At 42.7% G+C, this 21,659-nt stretch overlaps 1 protein-coding gene across 6 annotated transcripts in view; it reads right to left on the bottom strand.

Annotated features, from left to right (window-relative positions):
• INPP4B (inositol polyphosphate-4-phosphatase type II B) overlaps positions 1-21,659 on the bottom strand; it is a 512,352-nt gene that overhangs the window by 267,275 nt on the left and 223,418 nt on the right. For all 6 annotated transcript variants that reach the window (XM_083173210.1, XM_083173202.1, XM_083173215.1 and 3 more), the window contains one exon: positions 3,370-3,408. In XM_083173210.1, the coding sequence (XP_083029336.1) occupies positions 3,370-3,408 (39 nt within the window). The remainder of the gene's footprint in view (positions 1-3,369; positions 3,409-21,659) is intronic.

Raw genomic sequence — 21,659 nt, 5'->3', positions numbered from 1 at the left:
CCATTGTACATGGCATACAATGCCATACGATGCGATGCGATTAAACATTGTATAAGCACCCTACTGTACTCTGGAGCTGCTCTGCACGGTTCGCACTGTGCTGCTGGAAGGACACAGTTGGGTTGAGCTGCTGGAAGGACACAGGTAAGCTGCTGGATGGGCACAGGTGGGGTGAGCTACTGGAAGGACACAGGTGGGGTGAGCTGCTGAAAGGACACAGGTGGGGTGGGCTGCTGGAAGGACACAGGTAAGCTGGTGGATGGGCACAGGTGGGGTAAGCTACTGGAAGGACACAGGTGGGATGAGCTGCTGAAAGGACACAGGTGGGGTGAGCTGCTGGAAGGACACAGGCGGGCTGAGCTGCAGGAGTGATACAGGCAGGGTGAGCTGCTGGAGGGATACAGGTGGGGTGAGCTGCTGGAGGGACACAGGTAGCATGAGGTGCTAGAGGGACACAAATAAGTTAACCTGCTATAGAGACACAGGTGGGATGAGTTGCTGGAACTAAACAGGTACAGTTCAGTAGGTTGAGCTGCTGGAGGAACAAAGGTAGGTTCAGCTTGAAAGATGAAGGAAGAAGAGACGCATGCTGGTAGGACACAGGCAGCTGAGCTGCTGGCAGTACACATGCGCAGTAGACTACTGGAAGGACACAGACATGGTGAGCTGCTAGAAGGACACAAGTGGGGTGAGCTGTTGGAAGGACACAGGCGGGGTGGGCTGCTGGAAGGACACAGGTGGGGTGAGCTGCTGGAAGGACACAGGCGGGCTGAGCTGCAGGAGTGATACAGTCAGGGTGAGCTGCTGGAGGGATACAGGTGGGGTGAGCTGCTGGAGGGACACAGGTAGCATGAGGTGCTAGAGGGACACAAATAAGTTAACCTGCTATAGAGACACAGGTGGGATGAGTTGCTGGAACTAAACAGGTACAGTTCAGTAGGTTGAGCTGCTGGAGGAACAAAGGTAGGTTCAGCTTGAAAGATGAAGGAAGAAGAGACGCATGCTGGTAGGACACAGGCAGCTGAGCTGCTGGCAGTACACATGCGCAGTAGACTACTGGAAGGACACAGACATGGTGAGCTGCTAGAAGGACACAAGTGGGGTGAGCTGTTGGAAGGACACAGGCGGGGTGGGCTGCTGGAAGGACACAGGTGGGGTGAGCTGCTGGAAGGACACAGGCGGGCTGAGCTGCAGGAGTGATACAGTCAGGGTGAGCTGCTGGAGGGATACAGGTGGGGTGAGCTGCTGGAGGGACACAGGTAGCATGAGGTGCAAATAAGTAGAGCTGCTATAGAGACACAGATAGGATGAGTTGCTGGAACTAAACAGGTACAGTTCAGTAGGTTGAGCTGCTGGAGGAATAAAGGTAGGTTCAGCTTGAAAGATGAAGGAAGAAGAGACGCATGCTGGTAGGACACAGGCGGCTGAGCTGCTGGCAGGACACATGCACAGTAGACTACTGGAAGGACACAGACATGGTGAGCTGCTAGAAGGACACAAGTGGGGTGAGCTGTTGGAAGGATACAGGCGGGGTGGGCTGCTGGAAGGACACAGGCGGGGTGGGCTGCTGGAAGGACACAGGTGGGTTGAGCTGCTGGAAGGACACAGGTGGGGTGAGCTGCTGGAAGGACACAGGCGGGGTGGGCTGCTGGAAGGACACAGGTGGGGCGAGCTGCTGGAAGGACACAGGTGGGGTGAGCTGCTGGAATTAGAGTTGGGGTGAGCAGTGGAGATTATGGTACATGGTGCTGGAGAGATGCAGGATAGCCCTGGATTGGACAGCATTACCACAGCATTGTACATAAGAGTTTTTTAAACTCGGCATATTGGTTGTTCATTATGTAGGAAAACTGAATAAATGAAGACTGACGGACAGTAATGGGACAGTTCTATTACATGACAAATTACATCCACACTGATGTGCACATAATCTACTTTGAAATGATGTCATGTCTGCCAGAAGTAAAACACATTTCTTGCTCGAATTACCATAAAATAATATGCATCTAGATATTAGCAAAGCAAATTAACAATCTTCAAGGATCACTTTTCCATTGGACCATTAACCAATTCAGTTTTACTGTTTAAGTGTATGCAAAAAGCAAACGATCCATCTAAGTAGCTGAGAAATGCCCTTTCTCTGAAATTTTCACCTGGGAGATGACTTTTCTGTGCTTCTCTCTTCTTTAAAAAGAGGTTTAGATTGGAGAAATAAGATAACCTATTTTGTACTGCTTGCCGCCGCCCACATACACCTCTATGGTAAAAGCTTCCTGAGTCTAATTAACAATGTCAGGATGGTATTAGCTATATCCACCAATGCGAGACCAGTGGAGCCAGAGAGACTACACTGGCTTCTCTAGGGGCCAAATCTTTAGGCGCATGTGTGGCCATACTTCTCTGTCAGTGTTAGGCTATGGGAGAGGACTATGTGTACAATATGGGCAAACTAGAACAATAACATAACTTTTTTATTTTTTTATTGTCAATTTACATTTTTACTAATCGTTACCAAGCATCTATTGTTTGCCGGAATTGCAGCTGGATGGAGGAGGATATCAGATACACACATGCATAAAGGATCTTCAAAAATTCTGAATACATTCAGTGTCGGCAAGGAACATTATGGGCCCACTGGGGGATAGTGCAGACGGGTCCAATGTGTGACTCACGACGCTGCGTGACGTCATGAAGCAACGTGATGTTTGCTCACTCCTCCACCCATGGGGCTCCTCTTGGAACGTAAATCCTGCAGCCGCCGCCAGGTTAGCCAATAGCCGGGTTAGTCATCGGCTACTGACTGCCTGGCAGCATTATCACTTATTGAAGGTTTGCGACAGGCCCCGCTCCCACTAAAAAGTAGACAGGGTTATAAATCACCAGGGCCTACTGGTGAATCCCCCAGTTCCCTGCCAGGCCATTCCGAACCTGTATACTTCAGTGCCATAGATAAAGATGGTGCCATAGATAAAGATGGTTTGCATCCCTATAAAAAGTACTGGGCAAATAAGTCTGCAAAATAAGTGATCCCTGTCGGCTATAACAAAGCAATACATCGCTCCCGGCAATGGAATGGCCAGGAGACTAAAGTTAACAAAATTATGGATTTTTTTATTTATCAAATAAATGTTATAATTTAATTATTATTAATTATATATACAGTATAAATAAATTAAAAAAAATATATATATATATATATATATATATATATTTTATGAATTCAATTGAAAAGAAAATGATAAATCAACACAATAAAATGTATACTGAATATACTATCGTTCAGTAACAAGTAAAGATTAGATGGACTTTCAGAAGAAAATAAGAAGAGAGAATGGAAATAAGGGGGTAATTGATAGAAAAGCTGCTTACCCCGGAGTTTGTTCTTGGCTCACTGCTTTCTGGAAGAACCTTTGGGAAAAAGAAAACAAAAAGATAAATGATTGTGAAGACCATACACAACAAAGAGAGTTTCATAAACTTCTGCAACTTTTATTACTGTTGTTTAGCTTACTATTAGATTATTAATTTTGTCCCTCAACTAGCTGCCTCAGTTCATTCCCCAGAAGAATTAGAGCCACATGAAATAAATGATCAGAAACTGTTCTAATTGGTACCCAATGTGTTATTCTGGTGCTTTCTGTGCTAAAATCAGCAGTGCTCCCACAACATGCTCCTCTGCCTTTTTCATTCTGCAGCGGGAGAAGCAAAAATCAATAGTGCTGTAAAATGGATGAAAATGAATAGTTCATTAGGACTGAATTACCCAGCTTCCCCCAGCAGCTAGAATGAGACACAAAGGTGCATCCCAGCACAGCTACTGTCCATATTATCAAAATAAACGCTTGCATAAAGACTTGAGATGAGGGTATATTCTCCTCTGTGATCTATTTGCCGCTGCTTATTAAAGATTCATTTCTCTTTCACTTGTATATGACTTTATAATGGATATGCTTTATTTTATGCAGATGTTCAGTTTGCACATTTTCCCTATTTAGCGTTGCTTTTCCACAACTCTAATCCTCAGTGGGACCACTTTATTGTGAAGATTTTTGTTTTGTTTTCTCTACGCTTTTACTAATGTGGAACATTATGTTCAATTTGCATACTTCAGCTTACCGATGCCAGTATAAGACGCACTAAGATACTTACACACTTACATTTATGACTGTGAAATGATCTCTGATTACTCTTTAATACCCAAACACATTCAATCTCAAGTTCTACCCACATGGTCTTCCCAACAAACATGGTAAACGCAATACGATCATTATGCTCTGCAATAGATAAGAAAGTCCTGCTCCCATATTGTAACGAATAACAGCAAGTAGCAATAATAGTACCACAATACTTATTTATTAGTGTAGGTGTAGGAGACCAGCAAAGCCTATTGCACATTATACCCACCACCAATATCGCTTTCAGATTTTGAGGCTGCTTTATTAGGGAGAAGACCAATCTCTGGCAAAAATACAATTTGTCTTTATACATTTAGGGCTCTTCGCCCTCTGATACGTAGTCCTAGTGTGACCAGAAACCCTATGTTGGCAAAATTCCACAAATAAAAGTAACAAATGGTCAACCATGTGTGTGGTCAAAATTCTCATTGATATTGTCGTCACTTGGCCAATGGTGTGATGCGCCTGGAATAATTTTGAATACAATTAATGTAAACCAACTGATGTGGGATGTACTATATGTGCATGGGGGGTGGGTAGGAATTATGGCTTGTCAGACAAATTAACCTGCAGGTTCATTTGCATGAATAGGAACGTATGTCACTAAGGACAGATTGAGACAGGATGGGACCTGTATGCAGCTTTAACATAGGCCTCTTCTCTTTCCGTAGTACAGATGGGAGTAGACTACCAGACTACTACACATGCACAGATGCCATGTTCCCGGTGAGGTCTGATTTGCACAGCGCCGTGGGACTACAGGCAGGTAAGTATACTAAGAGGTTGCACCCATTATAGATCCACCACTGTACAGTATGTCACGTTGCAGTTCAGGATTACAAAGGAACAGTAAATGTGGTAAAATGTCACTTCTCTTACATTATTATTAGTTATTCAACATGGAAAAAAATGAATGGATGTCTTATGGTAATGAAGTTTCTCTGCTTAAAAGCACATACTGTGAATTAGTACCATACTGTATGTCCACATATTAAACATTAGAAAAACATTAAGGGATCGGTTAATCATTAGTGTATTCAGCGGTTGTTCTCTGTATTGCTGCCTATCACAGAAATAGAGAAAACCGTGTGCCAACAATATATCAACCCAGGGCTCAAATACCCCGTCTCCTAAGCAGAAGTTTTCTCACCCTCATCAACAGCCAAATGTTGCCAGTGAGGTAATCAGACAATATGATACCTCTATGGTGCACAACTTGGATCCATGTCTGAAATTAGGGGTTTGGCCTTGAAGCAAGGGGAATGACCTCACAGAAAATTCTGTGCTCATATACCCTTCCCATTTTAGGCACGTTGGGGGTCATACTCAGTGCTCCGAGAGCTGCTGGACATACCGCAACCCTATCTCTTTTGTGAACAGACACTATGTGCATCTGCATGGCATCTAATCATTGCTTGGTCAAATAGGAGCTTGTTAGATGGGTTCTTCCAACTTCCCCCCACTGTGGCCCATGATTGGGATGTGGGACAGAGTGGGCCAGATGTACTTGAAAAGTGAGGATGAAAAACCACTAGTCAATTAGCTCTTATCTGTCATTTTTCAAACACAGCCTGTAGCATGATAGTTAGGAGCTGATTGGCTAGTTGTTTATCACTCTCTATTTTATCACTTCCAAACTTACTACATCTGGCCCAGTGCCCCTAAAGTAGGACTGTCTTACCAAATCTGGACAGATGGGGGTGGGCATATGAAATATCTATATATGCATTGACACTTCAATCCAGAGACGTCTCACTGGCTTTGCAGTAGGGTATATGGTAATATTATCTAATGAATGAGTTACCTAGCTTTCCTCCACATGATAAACAGAGGATATAATGCAGTCCCCATAGAATGTACAAACCATCAAATATAGAGCAACATCATGAGAAATCAATGATTGCCCTGTGGTATCACTCTTGTTAAATAGTAGAAATATCTACCATTTCTAGAAAAAAAGTGTCATAAATAGTCCTTATGAATATACAAAACAAAACTCCCCTAATCCTTTATTGTCATCTCAAATACATTCAATGTAATTAAAGTACATAAACTGTGGGTACATCTACCTAAATGTAGGCTATAGTCTAAAGGAGCGATGTAATTAGGAGCAAGTTTGGCCTGCAAAATGTTTCCAGGGTGAGATTGCACATCAATAACAATTACAACTAATTTCCAAATTCTCATTTATTTTCCCCGAAAAATGTAATTATTATGTTAGCTAGCTCCTGAGCAGGTAAGAAGGTATGTAAAATGTTGGGACGCAGTGTCAAATCCCCTTGTACACCCCTCCCAATGAATAATAATGTACAGTAGTTGGGTGGATTTATAAAATAGATTTTTTGAATGTATCTCTCCAAAAGCTTTAAAAAAATGGGTCAAATGATGTAGCACAGGTATGCTGATTTGTTGTATCAATGGGAAATTTTGCCCGACTTTTGACCAAAAAGAACCACACTTTCTATAAAAAAAAAAAAAACGCACCATGTTACATCTCGCCCCATAGAACACAAGTATTCTAAAAATGTGTATCATTGAACAACTTTATTATTTCTATCTTTCATGAAATAGCATTCCCTTCGCAAGTGTATAAATGATGAGGTATAGATCTAACAGCGCTGTTAAAAAAACAGTTTCTAGCAAGATAAATGTAGTATCTAGTGCCCTAAGGCAAACATGAAGCCAAACTAAAAATAATTAGAGAAAGCAAAACAAAACAACAACTATAACAGATTTAAATTTTTAAAATGTATCTGCCGTATTTTGCCCCAATGCCACATTCAAATAAGTGAGTTTTTTTTACATGCGATAAATCACATGCGAGAAATCAAATGCCCGGGGAGGTCAAAGGAAAACAGATCCGTTGACTTGTGGATTATAGAAGTCAGACCTGGATACGTATGGCCACCTTAAGATTCATCTAACTATGCAAATGGTCTAGTTTTTTTGTGTGTTTTTGAATGAATAGGATTTATTTTACTATGCAGATCCTAAATCTAAATGAGATGAAAATAGACAATTTATTACACTTTTCCAATGTGTATAATCATGACCATAATTAATATTGGGGGAAATTTACTAAGAATACGACTCAGTCGTAATCATATTCTTAATATGACTGGCATTGGTCGTATTTCATGCAAAATATAATTCGTAAATAGGGCAGATTTACTAATCTGCCCTATTTACTGAATCATATTTTGCCGATGGTGTAGGTCGGCATATTCTGCCATATTCGTATTTGTATTTAGTGGCTTTATATACGGCCGCTAAATACAAATACAAGTCGGCAACCTGCATGGATCAGTCAGATCTGCACAGGCTGCAATGTGTACAAAATAGAAATAACCAATAATAATTACAAAAATGTTACCCCACGGCCGTAACCAGCCCTGGGCTCAAAGAGCCGTTCCTAGTTCTAGAAATTCACGGGGCAAAAAACTTAGGGGGTCCCCCTACATTGGCAGGCTTCTGCCAAATAGACCTGAAAAATGAGTTATATTTTCACGGCAATTAGCGGCCGTATATTGCATACAGCCACTTAGTAACTTAGGCGTCACCATTCAACTGAATGATGATTCCTATTTGTATTCATCCGATGGCGTATACATTCATATTCATAAATACGAATGTGACATATACGAATTGGCTTATTTTTGCTATAGAAATACGTGTAGGCAGTCGTATTTGCATACAACTGCATATGAATACGCCTAAAATAGGCACATTCTGTTTATTCAATTTCCCCCATTGTATTTTTTGATTCTTAGACACAAATAATTATCTATCAATTAATTGAAAAGATGTGAAGACGTGTATGTTTAAATCTTTCTTTTCTTTGTGTGTTGTGATGCATGCAGCAGATTGTGCTCAACCACCGAAGGCATGAGTATATCACAAGGTGACTACACACACAACAGTGGTGTAGCTACAGATATGTCCACATACAGTATATTGTTGCCGCGATGCTTACACACAAACCAGCTACAGTAGTCAATATCTTTTAGCGTGACATACTGCAGCAACACAATCTGAGGACACCCAGTTTATAAGATGCAGATGTGTGTCCTCAGATTGTTTTGAGTAAACAGAATAGGAGCAAACATTGCTCTGTTCAAGTTCTTTGAAGAGATCATCATTATATCAGTCATCTTGGGTGATGATTGATGTCAGGTCTTTTGAGTTATGTAGTAATTTTGAGGAGTGATAGTGCCGTGGCTGTTTAGGTGACAGTAGGAAGTAGTTCAGGTGTGTGATTATGAATATTTAGTGAGATATCTATCATTGCAAAACATATACTGTACGCACACTATTGTGCAAAAGATATTTAGGTTGGTATTGTAAAAATGCAGCAAAGTAATACCCCTTTTCCACTAGCAACCTGGGTCGGACCCGGTAAATTGTACCCGGTTCGAACCCGGGTTGGACATGGGTAAGAAGCACATTTCCACTACAGTGCTACCCGGTAAATTGCCTGATCATCCCCTTTTACACTTAACCCGGGTAAGGCCTTTTTTCCCCTATAGATTACATAAGAAAAAGCCTTTTTAAAGGGCTTTACCATGGGAGGTCACAAAATAGGGCCACCATTACACCAAAAGGGCCACCATTAAAAATATTACGATATTAGAAGAAGACACCACACTCATTTCTTTTAAAATAACTTTTTATTTTATTTTTTACTGCCAAAAATTAAATCTGGTGCTGACGGCAGAGTGGAAGGTGGCTGCTGGAGCAGCCTCTTATGCAGCAGGGGAAAGTCAGCAGGACAGACATGCAGCACGTGCGCACAGAACGCTGTCCTCCATACTATGTGCGCAGTCTGCGGGGCTCTGAGTGATGACATCACTCACCAGCGCCCCAGCAGCACCAATCAGTGAAGATTTTAACATGCTCAGTCAAATAACCCGGTTAGGGAGCGTTTCCACTACCCTTGAATCCGGGTGCTAACCGGGTGCTACCCTGATCATGACCTGGGTAGGATTGCCAGGGAATCCAAACCGGGTTATTTGACAGGGAGCATTTCCACTAGCAGAAAAACCCGGGTAGAAGCGCGTCCCCGTGGAGATTACCGGGTTATTTCTTCTAGTGGAAAAGGGGTATTAGTGTTTTCTGAAATAGGAGTTAATAGTTTGTTTGTATCGATTAATAAAATGCAAACGGAGTGAACAAAAGAGAGCTCTTCTTAAATCAATATTTGGTCAGGGATTTTGTAAGCTTATAATCAGGTGTGTTATTAACCAATCATAGGAACAGGTGATAATGATCATCATTTTCATTTGTACTGTACCTTTTTAACTGAAAAAGAAACAGCTGCGAAGGAGTTTTAAAATGGGGTGAGGAACAGTCAATCTCTGCTACAAAGGTGAGGTTGTGGAAGACCATTTCATGTGACATGTGCAGGGGAGCCGAGAGAGGGGGGGAGCAGGTACTAATTACCCGGGCCCAGGCTTGCTGAAGTGGCCCCGCAGGGGCCCTGGTTCGACCCCTACCTTCCCCCTCCGTCCCTCCCAGGTATCAACAGTAGCACACACTTCTACAGCATGTGCTGTTCTGACAGCAGGCTCAGCATGAGTTTTCTTTTATCCACCTCTAAACATTTTGGGGGTGTGGCCTAAGTGTGGGAGGTGCCCACACCACACACACACTTAGGCCACACCCCCAAAATTTTACCGGGGCCCGGCATTCCTCTCGGCTGCCCTGGACATGTGATACAATATAGCAAGACAGAGCACAGCAACAAGACACAAAGGAAGTTATACTGCATCAGCAAGGTCTCATCTAGACAAAGATTTCAAAGCTGACTGAAGTTTCAAGATGTGCTGTTCATGGTCTTTTGAAGAAGCACAAAGAAACAGTCAACGTTAAGGACCACTGATGCAGTGGTCGGCCAAGTAAACTTAGTCCATCAGATGAAAGACACATTATGCTTACTTTCCTTAGAATTTAGGAGAATTCTAGCAGTGCCATCACCACTTCAAAAAATTTCACATCATGGAAACATCTGCCCTCAAATTGAATAGGGCAAATCCCCAATCACCCTACAACAAAACAGAGAAATGTGTAGATTTTTTTGCCTAGGTGAAAAATCGGACCTAATTGAATATCCCCTCTCAATCTCTCTCCAAGTTTTGGTAGATCTCTCCCCATGTGTATGTTCTTCAATGGATTCAATGGATCGAAAGGACAGCCTTCTAAAATTTGAATCAGCACATAAGATGAGACCCTTCCAATTCACCCATTTGCAGCAGCATTTTAAGCTACTTATTGACTAATGCTCCTGCATACATACCAAAACCAGAATTTGGTCAATCACCTGTATAGGTACTAAGAGGGTTATTCAGACCTGATCACGGGGCTGCTAATTTGCAGGCTGGCTGATTATCGATCGACTGTACATGCATACAGATTGTAGCGCATCCTATGATAAAATCCAGCAAGTCAATTGAAAGTTGACTGACAGGAAGCCGCCGGTTGTGGGTGGTAACAGGCGATTTCCTGAGTGTATCATTGAAAACGCAGGCATGCACCAAGCATTTTCAGGGAGAGAACGGGATGGCAGCTCTGGCCCCGATCAGCCTGTATCTTCCATTGCACTGGCCTAGTAGGTCCTATGTCACGCACACACTGAAAACATTATTCTATGGTGAGTGATTTGCACATGTATTTTCAGGTAATCACCGATCTGCAATATTTTTGCAAGCCATTAGTAGCCTTGCATAGGGCGGGATTGCACTCTGGCGTGACAGTGGCTATCTGATCACAGGGACCTGAAAATGAGCATAGAAGAGATCAAGTCTGAATAACCCCCTTAGCATTTCACATAAAATATCCAGACATCCTCTGCTGTGATACTTGTACAATAGTCTTTAATCTAACATTATTATAGGGTGTATTTACCAATTCATCTTTGCAGGCTATTGCCTGTTTAATAGTATAAACCTTCCTAAAATTGAAGACATTCACATGCTGATAGCATCTATAACATAAAGTATGTATTAACGAGAGACATGCCCTCCAAGTGTCTGTGGTGGGGAAAGCCATGCCCTCACAGTATCTGTGGTAAACAGAGCCATTACTTAGGAAGTGAATTCATGTATCTTTCCTCAGCTAAATCACTTTGAATATATTAAGTCCTACAGCGTTACTGAAGCCACGACAGCTCTGGAAGCACCCTCAACGTGACTATAAACCTCTTGTAATATCAGCAGATGGGAAAGCCTTTGATTTTCAAAACTATAGAAGAAAAAAAATAAAGACATTTATATAGCACAAAAGAGAACTATATTGTTAATGGTGTTGTAGATAAGTAGTCAGCACGAAACTATGGTTAGCCTATGCCATTGGTTCATGTATAATGCATTCGTTCATTCACTCAATGTAAATAAGTCATTATGCTTTCTAGTCTACTTGTAACAAGAAACCCAACTTAATTACGAAGACTTTGATCTAGGAGCCATGTCATAACAAGATTAGAAACAGAGGCTGGTGGAGGTACAGGAGAGCCTCCGGGTCATTTCCATAATTAGTCATGCACCTAATGAAACGACTTTGTGTAGTGATCATACAGGCAGCTGTAGACAGCTTGCATAGGCCATATCTCCATGTGTGAGGACACACACCACCGACACAAAGGTCTTGATTTTAAAGTATATTTTTTTTATTTGTTACGGAGTCACCTAGCAGGCAAATTGTACTGGAGTATTTCTGGTTTGATTGCATATGTTGAATAATGAAAACATGATACCAATTCATTCAACCCTGGAAAAAGATGTTGTGTTGGTTCTTACAGACAATGAAAAAAGCAAATGTGTGCTCCTTGTTGTCTTATTATTGATTTAGCCCTCGGCTAAGACAACGATCAGCCTTTATTTCCACTATTATCTGTGCAAGGAGCCAGAGAAGCAACATACACAAGCAAAACTAGCAAGAATTTAGTCTTCAGTAAGATGGCTGGAATGAAGACAGAAGATCGCCAACTCAGACTGTTCTACCCATAGACATAACTCTAGCATTATATTTATTTGTCTGCACACATGTAAAGGTATTGCCACTTCCAAAAGTTGTAGCACAGTAATAAGCAACATATTTTGCCGATACAGCACCAATGATGTGCTCACACAGCCCAAAAGTAAATGTGCATACACATAGTGCAATTTGAGCTCCTGATTTTGACTATATGGTTTATTAATTTATGTCAAGAGTTAGTAATCTAGGATTTTATTGACTTGTTGGGCTTTAAAAAGAGAACAAAATAAGCACAGTATGGCACAAATACAACTAACAAAGACATCTAAAAGTGAAAAAAAAACCAACAGATAATTTTAATCAGAATGCCATAGGGTCTTGAAAGGCTCAATGAAATTAGCCCACTTTATGCTGGACACACAATAACATATGTGTGTCCAGCATAATTTACACTAGTCAAAATCTTAGCAAAATGATGAACCAAGGAATCAACAGCAGGGGCCTCAAATAAGAAAATGGGGAGGAGGATGCCTTATGGAAATTATATTTGTATGCAAATAAAGCCCATGATAAATGATCTAGTAAGTGTTCAGCTTTCTAAAAGTGATCCACTAAATGGCATTCCATTCTTTAATTAACGTAAACAGAGTAATGAAATTCATGTAGATAGGCGTCAAAGATCTTTCAGAAACACAGGGTACTTGACATGTCATTTTGTGATGTGCACAAACACAATAGAAGATAGTATGTAACCAGCAGAAGTGAGAAATAAATATTAAGACCCACTAGTGCGATATGGGCATTCTTTATGCGATTCCGAGGCACTGTTGCAACGGATCGCATGAAAAGTGTCATATCGCCGGTCCTTTTCCTGCAATTCCCGTGCGACTCGCATTGCAATCGCAGATCAGATGGGCTGCCATGAATATTTATCGCAGCCCGCAGCCCTTACTGGGACCGCATACGATACATCATGTGCAAAAGGACTGCATGCGATGCATTGGATGAGGTCCATTGGCCCGGGAGCCACTGAGTGAGTTGGCGGGGTATCGCATGCGAGGTACGCATACAATATCTCCCACTAGTGGATGGGGGCCTTTAAGGCCTTCATACACTATGCAATTCACATGTAGTATGGGCTCTTTTCCTGCGATTGTGGTGATCAATGACAGAAAAAAGCCTAAATTGCAGGTGAATGACAAAAGGTCCGATGCGATGCACAGTCCCGTGCGCATTGCACTGGAGCCTCGGAGTTGCACCTGCTGCACAAGCAATCTCTTGGGTTGCTTGTGAGCCAGGCAGGTTAATAATGTTTCTTCTGTGTGTAGTTCTCTGTATTCCATTATGCTGTGGATCCCGCAATGCTTTAAAATAGTACAGACAGGGTTGGGGCCAGTCGTTGTGTTGTAAACTGCCCTAATCTGATTCAGCTATGTCTGCTTGCAGCTATCTGCCCAGTCTTCCTCTTTTAGCTTGGGAGCCAGGGACAGCTTTTGTGTGTTTGCCCTGCTGTCAGAGTGCTGTTGCTGTTATGGGTATAGGCTCTGTACACATCTCCAGGTGTCTACTCTGTAGCTGCATACCGTACGTGCTCTGTACTTCCTGCTTATGGTGACTGTATGTAAACACGTCCCCAATAAGTAGGAAGTAGAGATCCCAGGAAATACAGATTACCCCTACCCCTCAAGAGCTCTGATGTGAGGACAGCACCACCATCTGCCCCTGATATATTATGTCACAGCACTCAAGCAAACACGCTGTCCTGCACTGCTGCCACCTCTTCTAAAACACAGCTAGATTAAATGATTCTTGCTAAATAACAGTGATCAATCTGAAATCAATTTGGCACAATGGCCATGTCATCACTAATATATGCCTCTTTTGTGATGCTTAATGTCTCTCCATCGATTCACTTAAAAGTATTGGGATTTAATTTTACATTAGACTAGTGAACTCAAACCTAAAACATATAAATATTTTTTTGCAGATGTGGAAAGCGGAGCGGATAATTGTCAGCAAACGCTCTGTTTTTTTCCTTAATGTATTTTCTGTAGTCTGTTTCCGAGGGATTATGAGTTTCTCGTCACTTTTGTAAATCTGTCTTGCAAGCAATAAGCATCCTTCTTATCCTGGGGATCTAGATGCTGCCTTCCTGCAATCTGTGCAGGCAAAGGTAACCTTGACAGGCTGGAGGGCTTTAAAATCAACTTCGGTTATAACCCATGTCTAATGCAATCATCATTTATTTATTACCTTCTGCAATCCTTACTCGAGCACCATTTGTAACCATTCCTAAAATGATCAACAACTCTGAACACTTGTAGAATTGAATGCATTTTGCATCAAATGGTGTAAGGGAATTACAAGGACAGCTACATTGTACGGAACTGTTAAAGCTTCCACCATTTATTGACCTCAGAAAAGTCAGTGGGTTGATTGCTATATCTATATCTAAAGTGCCTCATAATAATGAGATGGGATGCATAAAAGAAAAGGACACAAACATAGGGCCTTATTCTAGTTCACTCTTTCTGACAAAATCCTTCTTAGATGGACAAAACCATGTGCACTGCAGGTGGAGTAGATGTTAGAGTTAGATTTGGGTGGGGTTTTACATCAAAGTGAGATCTATATTGCAGTGTAAAAATAAAGCAGCCAGTATTTACCCTGCACAGAAACAAAATAACTCACACAAATCTAACTCTCTCTGCACAAGTTACATCTGCCCCCCTTCAGTGCACATGGTTTTGTCCATCTAAGAAGGAATTTGTCAGAAAGATTGAACTAGAATAAGGCCCATAGTTCTACATAAATGTTGATGATATAGTAGTTAAATTGCATCAAAACCCTATAAAAGCTTCTCCCTTATGACCTTAAAATACAGACACACGGTGTAAGGACTACAAAGAAATCAGCGGAGAAATCCTTTTAAACATAGATACAGCAAATGTGCTTCTTCATAAGCAATTGTATCATATACTGAATCTATGAAAGCTTGTCCCTTTGAACATTACGGCACCAGTAAATGAATTGTCTTTAATTAATGCTTATTGCAGATTGGTGGTATTTACCTGCCAAACATACTCATTAAATATCAACCAACATTCGAAAAAGCAAAGTTGAGGCATAAACACTCCCTGCCTACGAACAGCCCAAATCCCACCTAAGTCTGCATAGGCCACACCCATTGTGGTATGGTTGGTCATTCTCATTATGACATGCTGACAACTCCACTATAATACAGTCACGTATCCCATGTTGTAATTTGATATCAATAAAACCAGGGAAATCACCAAAGTGTTACAGATGGAAGCAGTGTTAATCACCTAGTTCATGCTGTAAGACAGTCTGCTGCATTCCAAAGCATACCAGATTACACCAAAACCGACAAGATCCAGATCAAGTCATATAATACAAACAAACAAAAAGACTGCAACCATGTATTAGGGGAGGATGCAGCAATGCTAAAAATGCAGCTAAACCTCTGACAATGGTTTGTAGGAGGTTTGGCTACTTACTGTTTATGCACCAAGCTCCGGAATGTGATGTATGCAGTGGGCAAAGCCAATAGAAGCCTTTTTAGCTTTTCACCCTTGAGAGAGATCCAATTGGGCAGAAGGATTCTGGATCCTAGATGTGGAAGTTTTTTCATTCGCTGATGACAGCTCTACTGGGAGAACCGTCCTTTGTCATTTTGTTATGCTTGTGGTGAGTGCCGGTATGCATCATATTCACAATGCAATGTGTCATGCATCCCGCCCTGAATCATAACAATATTATCCATAATTTTTTTTTTTTATATTAACAATATACTTAATGATACCTGATTTGTAGATAATAATGTAGTAATATAAATGCATTATTAATGAAGATCAATGTGTGTAAACATGAGTCATAGACATAGTTTGTATATTATTAGAAATGCTATCTGCTGTAAATAATTATGCAGGTGGTGCTCAGGGAAAGTGGTGACATAAGTCAGTCTCACAAATGAGGCCAGCCTAAAAGTATATGAGCCACTGCCACTACATTACACCTCACCTAACAGGTACAGTATGTGCTCTTTGTAAAGGTATTCAATTTATAAACACCAGGTGGCATCTGCTACATCTGCTAGCACCCGCAGGAACGCCTGACCATAGACGATTTTCTATGGTCGTTGACCATTGAATGATTTTTTTTAAGCACGCGCAATCAAATCACTCTCTGGTGACTCAGATTTGTGGCGCCCTGGTACGTGAACAGGACAGGCAGCTGACATCCGGTGACGACATCTTCCCATGGGCATGACCTGTGCCCTCCACCCTATGCCCGCACTGCTCCATGCAAACGGCCGGCGACTATGCAAGTCGCCGTGTCCATTTGCACAGATGGCCTCCACATGCGCAGGCCATCACCATCGCTCCCTGTTGCAAATAAGTAACGAGGAGTATAAACCTGAATTACCTCCTATATCTCAAAGTTGCATAACTACAGATGGAGCCGCTCTCAACAGAGCCATGCGCCGTCCTGCGCCATTTGTCATAAAGGGGCGCACAAGATTCCCACGCACCCCATTCTCACGCGATCGCACGTCTCCATCCACCAGCGCTTGCCAGGTATAAAGATATGGCATGCTGGGACATCTGGCTGCTCTACAAGATATTCAATCTGCTATCTCCAATTACTTTTAACTTAAATTATTAGATTAAGTTACCAATGCCCCTTTCAGACCGCACTAAAAAAACGGTATATTTAACCGTTTTTCTGTGCGGTCTGAAAGGTGCTAAGTGATTTTACCGTTTCCAAAAAAAACGGTTTTTGGAAACGGTAAAAAAGCAGGGTCCTACCCGTTTCAGACCCGTTTTTTTTGGTGTCACAACGGATCTGATTCCTCCCCCCCCCCCTCCCCCCTGGGCAGCGCAGGGAGGGGAATAATCGCGCTGGGGCAGGGGGTCCCTACAGTGTATGTTATATCAGTGGCGGGGTCCCTGCAGCTACTAGTTCCCATACGCTGCAGGGACCCCGCCAGTGATATAACATACACTGTAGCGACCCCCTGCCCCCAGCTTGATTATTCCCTTCCCTGCGCTGCGGCTGCCCAGGTAGGATCCTTGCTGTGGGGTTGTAGGGCTGGCTGCTGCTCTTCCGCCCCCCCCCCCCCGTGTCCATACCTCCGGAGTCTGTATCGCCGGAGATGGAGTGCTGCAGAGTGCAGATAGCCGGCTCCTGTCCTGCACCCAGCAGCAGTGGCTTTTTCCAGGTCCTCCAGGGCTGAGGCATAGGATACTTTATGCGCTGATGTACCATCTAAAAGCTCCTTGAGGAAGGTCCGTTTGTGGACCGAAACGTCGGGGCATTGATGGAATTGTACACATTGGATTAAATTTTCTATTGTTGACTTTACAACCCCAGTGACTTTATTTTGATTATTATAAGGAGAGTGTTCATTTCCCCTCCTCCAACAAGGGAGGGATCTTTCGATATATATATATATATATATATATATATATAGAAAAAAGGGGGGGTTCCCAGAATGCGCCTTTCCTAAAATACGGGATAATAATTATTTTATCCAACACCAAACGGAATTTACAATGCCGGTACAAAAGAGTAATTCTTTAACAATAAAAAGATTTAACGATAAAACGTTTTTTTATTAAAAGGTTGTCTTCTCAGTGAGGATGTTAGCCCAACGCGTTTCGTCAACAAATTGACTTCATCAGGGGCATTTTGACAGCAGCACAAAACATGGCAATTTCACACCGATATAGGGTCCTTGAATGGGATACACATATAGCGATCTGTTTCTTACAAGTAGAAGATACTTTCGACGGTAAAATCAAAAGATAATGCCGAGAGTGAGTATTTAATATGGAATATGGAAATACAATCCACTGATATTCCCGTATGTAGCTTCTGAGGGAGATTGAATAACCTCAGCACCACAATTTGAGGAATTGACACCAACAGAAATTTTAAATAGATAGTCAAACCGGATGTGCTCTCCTGGATTCCAAACACTGAAAAAAAAAACGTTTTATCGTTAAATCTTTTTATTGTTAAAGAATTACTCTTTTGTACCGGCATTGTAAATTCCGTTTGGTGTTGGATAAAATAATTATTATCCCGTATTTTAGGAAAGGCGCATTCTGGGAACCCCCCCTTTTTTCTATCTCTATCCTGGGTCCTGCCTAACAGAGGGCCCCCCAGAATTGCTGCCACACATATATTAGAAGCGCGGTTGGGGTAACCAATTCTTATATATATATATATATATATATATATATATATATATATATATATTTTGTAAGAGAAAACTATAACTGGACAGGACTACAGTGGAAACAATTTTTTTCTTTTTCTGTATGTTTTTTTGGTACTTATGTAGTATCTAGGCGTCCAATTTAGAAATCGGATCGGATCGCATCGCATGCGACCAAATCGTATGCGATGGTCAAGATTTTTCCATAGGATTCAATGTTAAAATGGTCTGAGTCCATTTTAACATAGAATTCAATGGGAAAAAGAGGTCCTTTTCCTTTCCCCACTATCCAAGTGGGCATGGAGTTGGATATAAACCTGCGAGCCACCGAGCCCGAAGCGTGGCGACACAGAATACTTTTTAAGAAATATGCGTTCGCTCGCCACGCTTCGGGCTCGGTGGCTCGCTGTGCTCGCCACGCTATATAAAATCAACTCTATGCCCACTTGGATAGTGGGGAAATGAACAGGACCTTCTTAACATTGAATCCTATGCAAAATCGCATCGAATCGCATCGCATCGCATCTGATTGTATGCCTTAAGGTAAGGCATACAATCACAAAATCGGACGCCCAGATACTACATAAGTACCGTTTTTTTTTCATATTTGTATAGGTGAGAACAATTGCCCTTGTCTTGCCTGTCAGACCTTACGCACACCTCTGAATATACAGTAAAAAGTGCAAAGTAACAATATAGACAAAACTCATTCCTAAATATTTGTTCCCTACGACAGTAATCTAATTATAGCAGTCACTCAGGAACTGCCTGCAGACCAGCAGATTTAATGTAACTGACTGCAGTCAGTATATTGGTAGATTCCAATGTTACAGTACATAAAAACTGCCTCAGGCATATTTGATTATAACTAAAGCAGGCATGTCCAAACTATGGCCCTCCAGCTGTTGTGAAACTACAAGTCCCATCATGCCTTGCCACAGTTTTGCTATTAGGGAATGCTAAAACTATGGCAAGGCATGTTGGGATGTATAGTTTCACAACAACTGGAGGGCCATAGTTTGGACATGCTTGAACTAAAGCATCCTTACCTCTTGGGAAGGTTCAAAATAAGTATGAACTAAACATAGTCTTTTAGTCAGCACCCAAACAAGCACAGCTTCAAAGCAAAAAGCTGTTTACAGTACCAGAAATCTCCAGTTCCTTATGAGAACTCCTAGCCTTTACTCTAGTATCCCTTATCAATCATTAATTAAAAATACCAACAATCTGAACACTGACATGTACAAAATACGACGACCAACAATACCGATAGCCAAAATATTGACAGAAATAATACCATCCCAGTGGGCATAGAGGGAGAATATAATTGTGTGCAGCACCGTGTCGAAGCATCGGGAGCCATGCAAGGGAAAGCGGTACATGTCGATATTACAACTGTGTCTGCATTTAACATGTTCAGCATTATGATCATGTCGGTATATTGCGTGTCAGCATTTTAACTGTCAGATTTATGTACCCGTCGGGATATTGACCATCAGTATTTAAACACTGTGTCGTCCAAGTGATTGACAGTATTTCAATTGTCGGTAAATCATACCGAACCCTCCAAGAACATCTCAGGAAAGAGTAGTAAATATATGCTTGATCCAAAGGGCAAAGAGGAGGAGCAATGTCAGAATGATCTGTCAGTCTGACTTCCAGCACTATCAGTATACCTTTCTGTTTGTCATGATAGCCGATCTTCTAGCACTGATAGTGTATCTGCACAAGCTAAAATAGGTAGCTTTTATAATACAGAACATCAGTCCACCTGCAAACATGGATAGGTGTAATGTTGGTTGCGGTTGTACAGTATATTTGTAAGTTAACAGTTGTGACCTGAGAGCCCGGCACATGTGGTTAATGGCCGCCACGGCACTGAAGGGGTTAACCCTCCGTGGCGCAGCTTCATCTTGTACAACGGGCGCTTAGCTCAAAATTCAGAAATGTATTCGGCAGTGCTAGGCGCCGATGGTGTAAAACATAATCCTGCTTGTTGTATTTGTTGTGGGCGCCACGGCTCCGGTCTCCATGCAGCAGCCATGGCCGCCCTGTGTTCTCACCCCTGGGTGCAGGAGGGTGGGAGTCCGGATCCTCCAGCTCCTGGCGTGTGGCACCAGCGGGGGGGAGCAGGGACACTGTTGCGCTGCAGCCCCGGGTCAGCTCCGGTGGCTGCAGCGGAGTGTACTTAACCCCCGGCGCACCGGAGGTGGGAGGCAGTGCAGTGTTATCTCCGGACACCATGGGTGGAGATGAGGAGCCAGCCATGGGCAGGATGCACTACAGCAAGGCAGCAGAGTTAACGTGCTGGGGGTCAGGAGACAGCGGTAGTGCCACGCTGCCTCCGGGCCCCAGGAAGAAAGCCCCCAGCTAGCCCAGTGCCAAGGAGCCCCTGTAGCCAGGATGGCTTTCCTGGGCTGCAGGCTCAAGGAGCCTATTGCTGGGGCACAAGAACAAACTAAAAAGCACATATTGTAACTTATATGTGCAGGCACTGAGCTGGGACTACATGTCCAATGCTGCAGTGCTGCAGGTGAATGAAGCCTGTGCTGTGCACAGGCTTAAGTCAATGTATAAAGTGTACAATGTATTTACAATGTGTTGTGTGGCTTTTGGAGCCTGTGCATTGCACAGGCTCAGTGTGTACAGTGTAACACATGTGTGCTTTAAATGTATTTTAAAGGAAAAGTTCACTTACTGTAACTGCTGTGTCCCAGGGGGACCCAAAGTCCTGTGTGGGCTGCTTGGTTCCCCCCAGTATTTACCCCCAAAATGGAATGCTTTCCCAGACAACCTACAAGCTGGGAGCTGCAGGGAAGGTAGCAGGGAACATCAACTTTCTAACAAGCTGAGTGGTTCCCTGGAGCTTCATGAGGCTCTCTGTCAGCGGGCAGGACACCCAGGCAGGGGATCAGGGCTGCCCATCTCTGGAGCTCACGTCTGGGCTAGAGGTGTTCAGCTGGTCCCCTGGCAGGCTCCTGGAAGTATGTTTTGGAGGGAAACCTTCCCCCTAGCCAGACAGACCAGCACTGTGGTGGTACCTGGTCCCCCAGGTGGGCTGTGACTCAGAGGAGTACCCACTCCCCTCTGTCCATCAAGAACAATGCAGAGTGTGCATGTGCCCAGCGCATGCACGTCTCTGGCACTTAAGCTGATTGGTTGGAGATCACAGGGCGGGCTTACCCCCTGTGGTAATGTGTATTGGAGTAGCATAAAAGGAGGGCTACTGCCCTGGGTAAAATTGTACTTCTGTCTGACTTTAATGCTGTAAC

Source organism: Crinia signifera, chromosome 1 (genome assembly GCF_055691185.1).
Source record: "Crinia signifera chromosome 1, ASM5569118v1, whole genome shotgun sequence".
Classification (NCBI taxonomy): Eukaryota; Metazoa; Chordata; class Amphibia; order Anura; family Myobatrachidae; genus Crinia; species Crinia signifera.
Note: the sequence above shows the minus strand (reverse complement) of the source record. Positions and strands in the feature narration are given on the sequence as shown.